Source organism: Fukomys damarensis, unplaced genomic scaffold (genome assembly GCF_012274545.1).
Source record: "Fukomys damarensis isolate Sample0158 unplaced genomic scaffold, DMR_v1.0_HiC HiC_scaffold_5, whole genome shotgun sequence".
NCBI lineage: Eukaryota > Metazoa > Chordata > Mammalia > Rodentia > Bathyergidae > Fukomys > Fukomys damarensis.
In genome coordinates, this window is record NW_022900917.1 from 58,915,387 (window position 1) to 58,927,781 (window position 12,395).

The 12,395-nt window shown below is 35.1% G+C and overlaps 1 protein-coding gene and 1 long non-coding RNA gene across 2 annotated transcripts in view; one reads left to right on the forward strand and one right to left on the reverse strand.

The window, feature by feature from the left end:
• The window catches only part of LOC104861287, a 74,733-nt gene extending 70,039 nt beyond the window's left edge, over window positions 1–4,694 (forward strand). Inside the window, exon 3 of the long non-coding RNA XR_779946.1 lies at window positions 4,560–4,694. This is a non-coding gene — a long non-coding RNA (uncharacterized LOC104861287). The remainder of the gene's footprint in view (window positions 1–4,559) is intronic.
• Window positions 1–12,395, reverse strand: part of Sntg1 (syntrophin gamma 1) — a 783,297-nt gene that overhangs the window by 177,311 nt on the left and 593,591 nt on the right. Inside the window, exon 12 of the mRNA XM_010622657.3 lies at window positions 10,904–11,033. Within this exon, the coding sequence (XP_010620959.1) occupies window positions 10,904–11,033 (130 nt within the window). The remainder of the gene's footprint in view (window positions 1–10,903; window positions 11,034–12,395) is intronic.

Consider the following 12,395-nt stretch of genomic DNA (forward strand, 5'->3'; position numbering starts at 1 on the left):
AAAAAAAAATAAAGAAGAACTAACACCACTGCCTCTTGTGTCAATATGCAAAATAGAAAAGGAAGAAATTTTTCTAAACTTATTTTGTATGGCAGACATCATCCAGATATAAAAACTAGGTACAGAGTAAGCAAAAACAAAATAAAGAATGAATGAAACACAGAGTTTTTAAGTGAAATAAAGAATACACACAAGTTTAAATAAATCACATGATTTTTCTTATATAAGAAACAAAAATATAAATATAAATGATTACAGGAAGTGGGGATATAGATATTTTTCAAATGGGAAGGAGATCAAAAAATGGAGGAAAAAGGACGGAAAGTAAAGAAAGAGGATAAAAAAAGAACTGAGGTATGTTGTATTCATTACCAATTCTCCACAGCGTATAACCATGTAATGCAAACATGTTCTAATAAAAAATAAAAATGAAAAGTAAACTACAGGGAAATTATCTTTATGAACATAGATGCAAAAATCCTCATAAGATTTTTTTCAAACAAAATTCAACAGCTAAAAAGATGGCACACCCTAACCAAGTAGGTTTCAGTTATGGAATAGAAATAAGGATATAAATCACATGATCATCTCAATAAATGTTGAAAAAGTCTCTACCAAAATTCACAACCCTGCATGAGGAAAACAGGGATACTAGGTACAGAAAGCTCTTTCCTCAATATAATAAAAGCTGTATATAACAAGCCCACAGCCAACATTATACTGAAAGTGTAAAAACTGAATGTATTTACTGTTAATGAAGAATGAGACACTCCTGTTCTCACTACTCTCACTACTCCTGTTCAATATAGGAATCAAAGTTTCAGGTAGAGCAAATAGGAAAGAGAAAGTCATACCAAAAATACAAATAAGGAAAGAACAACTCAAATTTTCCCTATTTGTAGATGATATGATTATTTAGAGACCCTAAAAACTGCACTAGGTTTAAATCCAATAATTCAGTAAAGTGGTAGTGTACAAAAATCAGCATACAAAGATTAGTAGTTTTCCTATGTCCTAATAATGAGTTCACTGAGAAAGAAATTCAAAAAACAAAAAAATTCAATTCAAAACATCTTTATAATTTAAAAAAAATGTTGGAATCAATCTAATCTAGGAGGTAAATGATCCTACAAGGGAAATCACAGAACTCTGAAGGAAGAAATTAAAGAAGACATTTTAAAAATGAAAACAGTACCCACGTTCATGGAACAGCAGAATTAATATTGTTAAAATAATAATATTATCTAGGTATGAAATAGCCATACTACCTAAAGAATTTTAAAATGTTAGATGAAAACATATGGGAAACATTTGAAACCATAAGTACAGCCAAAGACTTATTGAAGATGATTCCAATAGCCTATGGAGTAATAGTAATTATTAGCAAATGCAAGTACATGAAATTAAAAAGCTTACGAACAGCAAAGAAAGCTGTCAACAGAGTGAAGAGGCAGCCTTCAGAATGGAAGAAAACCTTTGCCAACTACTTTTTCAAAAGAGGATTGATACATACAATAGATAAAGACGTTAAAAAAATTAACACTCAGAATGAATAACTCAATTTATAAAGGGGTAGGTAGATTAATAGACACTTCTCAAAAGAAGGACAAATATACAGTAAGTATATTAAAAAGTTCAATTTATATTGGAGCCAAGTGATCATAGTCGGAAACAGCTGAAACTACGAGGTAGAATAAACATCCCCTTCTTTAAGTTGTTAATCTCAGTTATTTTGTCACATTAATGAATAGCTACCACAGGAATAATAATCAAAATCATCTAGTAAGTGTAAAAAGTGGGGCACTCAGACGAATACATGAGTCCAATAAGTACCTCATAAATACGTTAAAATGATTTTCTATATGAGGGTCAAAAATATTTAATAAGAAAAAGACAAATTTTTCAATTAAGGAACATTGAATATCCATATACCAAACAAACTCCAAGCAAAAATTAAGTTCCCATATACTGCATACGCTGCAAACAAAAATTAACTCGAGAATATTTAAACATAAACCTTAGCCATAAAGAATGAGAGACTTTATTTCCATTTTTTTCATTTTCTCATATTTTTTTCTTTTCCCTTATTACCTTTCCCCTACCCTTCCCACTTGAATGTAACTGTGCTGCATACCTAAAATGTACCAATAAACTCAATTTAGAAAACATGAGAAACTTGAGTCATTGTTGGGAAAATGGACGCATATGGAGGCCGTACTCAAGTGAAATAAATGAGACACAGAGTGTAAAGATGGTGTGAAAAACTAAAACTATAAATAAGATCAGAATGGTAAGTCTGTGGCTTTTGAGTGCCAAATCATTTCTTTACATGAATTTACTTAATATAAGAACAACTGATTGCCCATCAGTTGGAGACTGGATAAATAAGATGTGGCTTTTTCTATAAAAGGGAGTATTACGCAGCCATAAAGAATGAGAGACTAGAGACATTCATAGGAAAATGGATGCATATTGAGGTCACACTCTTAAGTGAGATACATGAGACACAAATGTGTAAATACTGAATAGTTTCTCTGGAGTTAAAAACTAAAGGTGTAAATATGATCCAAATGGTATAAATGACAATGTGAAATACAAAGAAAAGGGCTAAAGGTGTAGTGGGGAGTGGGAAGGGTAGGGGAAAGGAAATAGGGGAAAAGGAAAAATATGAGAAGAGGAGAAAATGGAAACACAGTCTTTGTAAATAGGGGGCGGGGTAAAGGGAGAGCAGGGGCATGGAGAAAAAATGAGAACCAAGATCTGTCTGTAAGGGTATAAGATCTGAATGATAAATGTAACTGGACTGTATACTTGAAAGGTACCAATAAACTCAATGAGAAAAAAAAAGAACAGCTGTGTGCTGGACATCAAGAATTTTTTGATACAGTTGGTAAATAGAACATGCAGCAAATAACTTTACGTCCTTATACAGCTCAACACTGTCGAAAAAATAAAAAGGAAAAGATTGAAGTGATAGGTGTCTCAGCATAGAGCTGACATTGTGGGCTTCAAAAATGATAGAAATAATTTTTATCTATCTGTGAATAAAATAGTTTTATCATTGCTAAATTAGTATTCAGTCTCTAAGTGAAGGAAAAGTAGGGTCTTTCCAAAGAACTCAGGATATTCTCAGGTGATGATGTGTGGGCACCATTATCCCCTACCCAGATGTCTATAGCATCCAATCTCCATTTTAGATGAGAGATGCTTAAAATATGCAAATGAGCATCTCAATCTTAAAATGATTTCTTGCATAAGTTCCTAATGGCTCATGATCTGTCTATCACAATACATGTACACCTTCTGTTCAGTACTGTGCTTGGCAGCAGGTGAGAATCTATCACATATGGAGTGCTCAGTATCCTAGAAAGAACCTTTAGAGGTAAGGTATTTTCCTAATCTTACTTCCTTAGAAATAGTGTCTGAAGTCAAGTCACATATGTCAAAAATGTATTAGGTGAGGATGTTCAATTCCAAGAAAGCAAGAGCAGAAAGTAAAGACATGCCAAGGGGGGGCAACAAAAAACAAACCATAGGGCAACATGGCTGAGTTGCAGAACTGTCCTCAGCTATGTTGCTCAGTGGTTCCAACACCAGCCTCGCAAGCACAAGGATTTGGGTTCAATCCCAGGTACAAAAAACAAAGAAACAAACAAAAATCTGTTGGATCTTCATTCTATGTCTATGGGATCCAAATCATCCCTGCAATTCCAAGTCAAAAAATCTCAGCTGTTGAGCAAGAGTAAGCATTTGTTAGCAAGCTTCTTTCCATCTCTGCTTGTTTCTTTCATGGGACAAAATCTATCCCATAGGAAATTAACTGTTCCTTACTCTGTTGAGTTATTTTGAGATGGGGGTCAGCAATTGGTGAGGAAGGCTCCTGCACTGTGGGAGTGGCTAAGGCCCTGCTGAAGTCCATCACTAGGCATTGGAGAAGGCAGACAGGGTAGGTATTCAGCACTTGAAATTGCAGAATCTTGCCAGGCATGGTGGTGCACACCTGTAATCCCAGCACTTGGGAAGCTGAGGCAGGAGGATTGCTGTGAGTTAGAGACCAGCCTGGGCTACATAGTGAGTTCTGGGAAAGTCTGAAATACATAATGAGACCCTGTCTCAAAAAAGAAAGAAGAAAGAGAGAGAAAAACAAAAAGAAAAGAAATTTCAGAATGGTTACTCTGCCCAGGAGGCAGCAAGACCAAAGAATGCAGGGATGGGACAAGACAGGCAGGACCAGGTGGATCAAGGAGGCACACAGGCACACAAGCTATGTACGGAAATACTGCCTCATTTTAATATGACAGCATTATTTACTTAAGATCAAAACAGATGTTTTGGGTTGTGGCAAGTAAAAGTTGTCTGGGAATTTAAAGGCTTGTTGAAACACTTCGACTTCTGGTGAGCAGCATTGCATGAGAGAAACCAGGCTGTTTTATTGAAATCTCCTGTGACATAATTTGTCAAAATAAACTTTAATCATGTAAAAAGAAAAAAAAGAGATTGTCAAAAAATTCCATGTAATGCATAGCCCAAACTCACCTTTGCTTTTATTCTGATTTCAGTGACTATCCCCAAAGCGATTGAATTTCACTCTCTCCAACCCATTCCTAGCTGGCACCTGCATGTCTGACATTCACATTTTGGTGTGCAAAGAAAACTGATGCAGGGAACAACAGCATATTAGCACCAAAAATACATCCACGGACTCAAACATGTCATCAGTTGTAAAGAGGAAGAAAAGGTCTACTTAAGTGACACCCATGCCTGTCAGAGCCACACTTCACAGCCTCTGATCACAGCCTTGACTTCATTTTCAGTAAATCTCTGTTCTGCTTCTCCTTATTTTGTCCTGACTTTCAATTTAACTATAAGCTTTGTTGAGACTTTCCACGTGGTGGCCATAAGAGAAGCTTTTTCTTTTTCTTTTCATTTAGGTTTTCACAATCTGCTTCTTTATGGAAAAAAATGATGTTTTAAACTTGTATTTACTATCCAATGCAGTAAAACCCTATGGATTAAAATATATGACTCAAAGAACTAGAAAAGTGTGTAAAATACAGGAACATTGGTGACATACCTGCTAAGGAAACTCAAGTAGACAATTAATCCCCCACACCTAGATAATTAATCCCCCATACCTCTCCCTCTCTCTGCTTGTGTGTAAATCCTAAAGGGCTATGATTATCTCACAGAGAGAGCTGGTTACCCATGTACACATTTCCTTAGGGTTAACATATTTTCTATATTAAGAAATGTGGCAGTTATTATTGATTGACGGTTACAAAAGCTATTCAAAATCTTTTCTCAGTCACCTAACACTGTAGAGGTTAGGACAGGTAAATATTAGCCACACCTATCACCTTTTCCCCAAATCCCTAAGAAATAAGCTTAGGAAAACAAGTGTGTGTTTGTCCAGTGAAAGGTGTTGGGAGATTTTTCTCTGAGTTTGATTAAGTGGGACAGATGAGCTTGGCTCCACTCTTCTCTCCTCCCTTGCATCTTTCTCCTGAACACTGAAATGAGGTTCAGAACTGTTGCAGCCCAAACATGACCATGAAGCACAAAGCACTGTAAAGACAGTGGAGGAAAATAATGTGGATAGGTCCGGATGAGTTTCTGGTGGCATCCTCGAACCACTGAAACTTAGTAAGTACTAGCTTCCAGAATTCTTTTCAGGTGGGGGAAAAAGAAACAGTAACTATATTTTCAATTAATAGGCAACATTTTTCTTGTTTTAAGGATCAATCATATTACACATTCATGTCACAAATGTACATGTATATGTGCACCTATACATGCACTACACACACACACACACACACACACATATTCAATGCATTCATTTATTCTGATAAGTGACACACACAAGGTACACATAGAAGAATCCACTATAAAAGTGGAGAGCTTTTCTAACCTTTTCGAGTAGGTAATTTAACAGAAATGTCAGATGAGATTCTCCCTGTGCATCAACTGGGATGAATTGGTGTGTTGTGGTAGTAAAAAATGATTGGGAGGAATTAAAATAGTGACAGATGCCGGCTGAAGGAGAGATTTACACTTCACCCACTTCCTCTGTCTCTTCTAAAAATGAGGCAACCCAGCTGTCAATCTTCAATGGAGCCGCTCAGTGGTTTCGTCATTACAAGGCATATATTTTTAACTCATCATGTCCAGTTTCATTAGCATTCTTGTAGCAAAACAACTCTTGCAGCATCCCAAATGTCTATTCATTCCATGAACAAAAAAGTGCAAACTCATAAACAAAACACAAATGGATGCTACCATCTATTGCCAGTTTATAAATTGTCATGTAATTTAGATCGTAAGTGGGAAGAAAGAAAATTGAAATGTTTGGTATCATTTGAGGGGCTCAGGATTTAAGAGACTGTTTAAAATTATCTTTCATGGTGACTTAGGATACTGAGACCCTGGGCATGAGAGAAAAAGTGAAAACAAGTAAATGTAACTATTATTTTATAAGAAAATATTTAATTTAATAATATGGGAAGAACATTAAATTAATGATATGACTTTTAAAACAAGTGAAGCTTTAGGAGAAACTCACTAAAACCACATAAAAATGTTCATTTTACCTGAGACTGGTGATCATTTCTACATTGTATGATATTTATTGCTCTAATTAAACTTACCAAGTTTTCCTTCTGTACATATATATGTATGCTATTACATCTGTGGAAATGTCTTTGCTTGCTGAATCTTTACACTTTCTCAACCTATAGGATGCATACTTCTCAAAGGTGTAGAACAAATATCAGCTTTTTATTAATGTTGACTAAATTACTCTTCTTTAAAAATACCTCCAAAGCTGTGACATTTACAGCTTGCCCTAAAAATCTTACTTGAATATTATCATAATCTAGTAAAGAAATGGCAAGAATAGTAAAATCTCAATCTTTGAAATGTAAAGAAACAGGATTTGAACCTCTGCCAACATTTTATAGATAGGTAGTTTACATTATGACAGTACGTGTATTTTGTAACTGCTATAACAGTACTAAGGACAAGTTTTCTGATTCATAAATTTGTTCAAAGTACAGACATGACCTTTAAAATTTGTTCACTCTTTCTACTATGATACAACGGTAGTATAAAAATATGATTCTTGATTAAGCATCGTAAGATGTAATACGATTGAGTTTTCAATGTACGATTTTTATAGGAATACTACAAAATCAATAAATGCATGTGAGGACACACATGGATCTTTAAGATACTTGAGTTTATGGAAACAAAAGAACAAAATCTTTAAATATATATGTACTGCTCTATTATAAGGGCTTTCCCTTTTGAGAAAGAGTAAACAGAACTGGGGAAGTCTTGAGTGACCTACTAGAGAGGAGTAGGAAGGAATCAGTAATATTTCTGTTGAAAGGAAAGAAAAAGCAGACTGCAGCATATGAAACTTGCCTCTACATATTTGAATGACTGCCAAATGAAAGAGGAAGTTAAATTATAGTGTGTTTCCCAAGGCAAAACTAGTACAAATGGATGAAATTTACAAGACAGATTTTTATTCAGTATAAAGAACTATCACCTAATATTGAGTTGTCAAAAATTCAATTGCTGCATTGCAAAGCAGTGGCTTTCGTGTCATTGAAAGATTTCCTGCAGAGAGCTGTCCAAAGCCATCTTTGAGAGAGATAATTCTTCATTGAATGAGGCAGAGCATTAGATAACCTCTTCCACTGCTTCTAATGAGAACATTTTAGAAAACTACAAATCAGTATATTCTTAAAAGAATAAAAATACTACATAAAAATGTGTTGTACTGTGCATGTGATTTAAATTATTAGCTTCATTTGCAATTAAATGTAAATTACCACAGTTCATTTATCACTGGTCCTTCTGGCTGATTGCATTTTTCTACCTTATTTCTTAATGCAATGACTTATATGCAGGTTTATTTTTTAAAAAAATTGCTTTCCAGGCATCTCCCTAGAAGAGGTAGCAATTTATAAGGGACAAAAGAGAATACACGTGGATAATACTTTACACTTTTCTTCCTCTTTCCACAGATACTTTAATCTACTCTAAAATCAGAGGTCAATTTGTAAAGGTATCAGCCTAACTAGTGGAATCCGTGAATCCCTATCTGTAGTGACAATTGGGACATTTCCCCTCCTAACTTTCTCAGTAAATTCTCCATCAAACAACTAGCATTTGAGTGACTGAGTCATTCATCCACTTAATTATTTATTCAACATGCCCTGTGTTAAATACTGACACAGGACATAGTTGGTGATTCATAGTTGGTGACACAGGACATAGTTGGGGAAACCTGACCCACTGCTCCTTGCTCAGGGCCCCTCCTCCTTCACCAGCCAGGGCAACTCACATCTCATCTTCACAGCAGCTTTCTCTGGCATGGATCTCCTTCTTTCCCCACCTGTGATTTCCTGATGATTTGAGCAGTCATGTGTAAATTTCAGCCCTTAGCAGCACTGGCATGATTTCCCTGTCCTCACTTTCAATGATTTTTGAAAGCATCTAGCCATGCTTATCCAGACTCTGAAAAAGTAGCACTTTCAACTCTGAAGATAGTTCTTGTTGGGCTGAGTGAACTCAATAATTACAATATTTTCTTGCAATTTTAATTAATTGCTTATAAAGGATCTAGGAAATCAAGTGATATCATTATAAATTGCTTTGTACTTGTGCTAATCAATAATATAAAATCCAGGTTATTTTCCAATGGATGCAAGTGAGTTACATGATTTTTGTGAAAAAACTGAACATGAGGAGAGTAAAGCTCTGATTTATAAATTACACTATGAGTTTTTCACTTAGTGATAAAATACAAATGGATTTATGTGAAGATCAAGAGAAGCTGTCTTTGTTTTCAATAGTTGCTATAACAAATTGTAGGTGTATAAATTAATAGATACATAAATTACATATTTATTATTTTACGGTCTTGTATTTCATAAATTCTAAATTAGTCTACAATCCAAATAGTTGGCAGAACTCCTACACCTTTCTACCAAGAGATTTCTGTCTTGAAACCATGACCATGGACTGAATCCCCTGAACAGTGAGTCAAATGACACCTCTCTTTTTTAAGCTGTGTATGTTAGTTAAGGAATCTCAGCAACAGGAAAGCTAGCTAATAAAACTTCTTTCGGCTTATAGAGGCCAACGACCTTTACATCTACATTTTTTAAAACTCAAGTACTATATTGTGGTTTCAGCTGCTTGTGGGCTGGATCACATCATTCTGACTGAACACTTATCCCAGTGAAACAAGTTTCCATAACAATGCAATTGATATTCAAAATTCCAGCGATTTACCTCATCCTTAACATCTATATAATATAGGAGGAAAAGGACACAATCCTCTAAAAACTGCCTTGCTTTACTTTGCTTTTTCTTTCTCTTTCCTTCTTCCTCTTTTTCCTTCCTTCCTTCCTTCCCTCTGACCTTCTTCTCTTTCTCCCTCTCCCCCCCTTTCCTTCCCCCTCTCTTTCTTTTATAAATACCTTAGGTTAATATGACTAACAAATTAGGAAAGACGAAGGAAGGGGTCACTTGTACCCTCCCAGCCATGCCCAGCACAGGCCTCCTCACTGGAAAATACCTTCAGGTAAGGCTCAGTGTATTTGACCTATTTAGGCATAACAAAAAAAGGCCTATTCCCACTTGCCTTTATCATACCATCACACCACACAATTTTACACACAAACAAGTTTAAAAGGCCATATGTTGAGATAATCATCTGTACATAAAAATATGTCAGCTAGAGGTAGGAGGCAAATCACTTGGCTATTTGAGGTAACATTTTGGAAAACTGAATCCCTGCTGGTTATCATTTCCATTCACAGAGCAACTATCAACAAGTCCATGGCCACTGTCATGGCACTAATTGCTTAAAGAGCCACCAACTGAAACAAAGCAGTTAGCTTTAATAGCTGATGGTTCTCTTATTTTTAGACATGTCTGCCACATCCTGTTCTTAGATTTCAAAGCAAAATATATGCAAAATTACTCAGGTTTGGAGTGTCATTTACATAAGGAAAGACTTGTATGCTTATGAGTTGATAAGAATTATATATTTCAGCTGAAACTTTTACAGGTTAAACTTCTAATTTCTCTTAAGATTTAAATGGTTCAACATGGAATGTAACAGTTGCCCACAAAGGAGAGAAGACGAAACTCTTCCTAAAACAGAATAATCTCCATTTACACTATATCAATACACAAGGAACTCATTTATGGTTCTGTACATTTTGTTAGGTTATGCTTTCTCTAGAGGTAAATGAAACAGAAGATTGATCTGGTCATTAAAGAATAATAGCAATGAGAAGATAGCAGTAAAAAAGAGACACAAGAATGGGGAGAGAAGAAAACGCTGGAGTCTAAAGGTAGAAGACACATAGGAAATGAGAATTTCCTAGCAACACCTGGCTCTTATCACAAGGACATGCTCTGCCTAACCCTTTGCCAGTACAGTTCCAAACAGGCCTTAAGTCTCCCCATTAACTCCTTTCATCCTAGGATGTTACTGTTTAAACATTCCCATTTGCAGTTCCAAGATCACTAAAAGTAAATCAATAATGCTCATTTGAAATTCAGATTATACTAGTCCATAATGATTTTTCCCTAAATGTATTTAGTATTTATATTACTTATTTTCTTTTAAATAAAACAGATACTTAGAATGTTTGTGAATGAAAGCCAACATGTGGAAATATTTTTGAATAGATAAAGTATATGGGACCTCTCAGGGCAAGGGGAACTTTCTCCTCATAAGTGTTCCAGAAGAGTTTTTTCATCAAATATAAAGAGCTTGGAAGAACACCGAGCAGTTGATTCAAAGTTAAATATACACTGAAGAAATTTACAAAGCAGAGAAATTTTGTAGTCAACAATTCCTTGAATCACTACTTACATTGTGCTTTGTGAGGTTTGAAATATTAGTTGCTATTGCTTGTAGCCAGTCAAGAGAGTCTTCAGTGGAGAGGCACTGAATAATCCCACTGCAGACCCCATCCACAGCAATGACTTGAAAAGCATTCTGCCTGCAGACATATCAGAACAAATCAGAATAAAATGTCATGTCATGTCTCTGTTTGCAACTTAAAATAGACAAAGAGGGGTAGAATTCTTGGACTTGAAAAGGGGACCTGGAGACAGAGATGGAGGGGAAGGGAGAGGAAAAGGAAGTAAAAAGAATACGATATGTACCGTATATGCACCCCATGGTAACTATACTTATTATAAACATATCTTATGTCTTAAAATGAAGGGAGAAAAACTTATCACTCCAAATACCCCTCTTTCAAATTATGATTATCAAATTCAAATTTTATTATTTCCCTTTATGAATATCCATTTTTAAGTGTAATGACAAAAATATATATATTTTAATATTAGGAAGAATCAGCCTTATATTTCAGGAAATATGGGCAAACTCTGTAAAACTTAAAGCATGTAAATAGAAAAGATTTAAGAAGTTTAGAAGCAGTTTTTTTTCCAGTTTGCCATAAAATTATAGTACTTGATGTGTTATTTTTGTTTGCAACATCTCCTCTTGACCTTTCTGACTTACAATGGAAAAACTATAGACATGGTCAAACATTACATTCAGATGAAAAGATTTCTTAACTTTCCTGGGCTGCAGCTCTCTGGTAGTTGTGCAAACACTCAGTCTCAGTGTATTTATATTCTCAAATATGGTTTGGGACACAAGGTTCATATGTCCTCTAGGAATTATTTTGTTCTTAACATATGAAGGCTGAGAATTTCAGTATCATTAAAATTTTTCTTGAAGCCTAATATTCAATGCAACTGTAAGGCTTCCATGGATTTTTGTTATTGTTAGAGAAAATTAATACTGTACAAAATTATGTACAAAAATGCTACACACATTAAAGCAGCTCCCTGAAGCTGCAATGATTTACTTCTTTTGCTCTGCAAAAGTTCTTGCAATGTTTAGACATAAGCTTAATGGACAGAAAAAGATAAAACCCTGAAGTGAAAGGAAGCTAGACAAATGCCTTAGACTTGACCATACCCTTTAGAAATGTGCAGACTCTATTTAAGTCTCAGTCAATTGTGAAAGCAATAGAAAACTGCAGCAGCATTGTACTCAAAGTGCTACAGAAGTTGCATAAAGTTATATTTCTCCAAATAAATATCTTCTGAGTTTTTCAACTGTGTATTTATGGATATTAAACATTATTCACTTACTTAAATAAAGAAAACCCATGTGTCTGACTCAAGTGTACAATGAGGCCTCTACGACGCTCTCTTTTCTTTGGGCCAGCTCCTTGCTGAGACCCGAACACTTACTGAAACTATGGGCATCCGAAACACTCTGCATTTAAATTATTAATATTGTTAGAGGAATTGGTGTTTTCTCATAGACTCAGGATTATCTA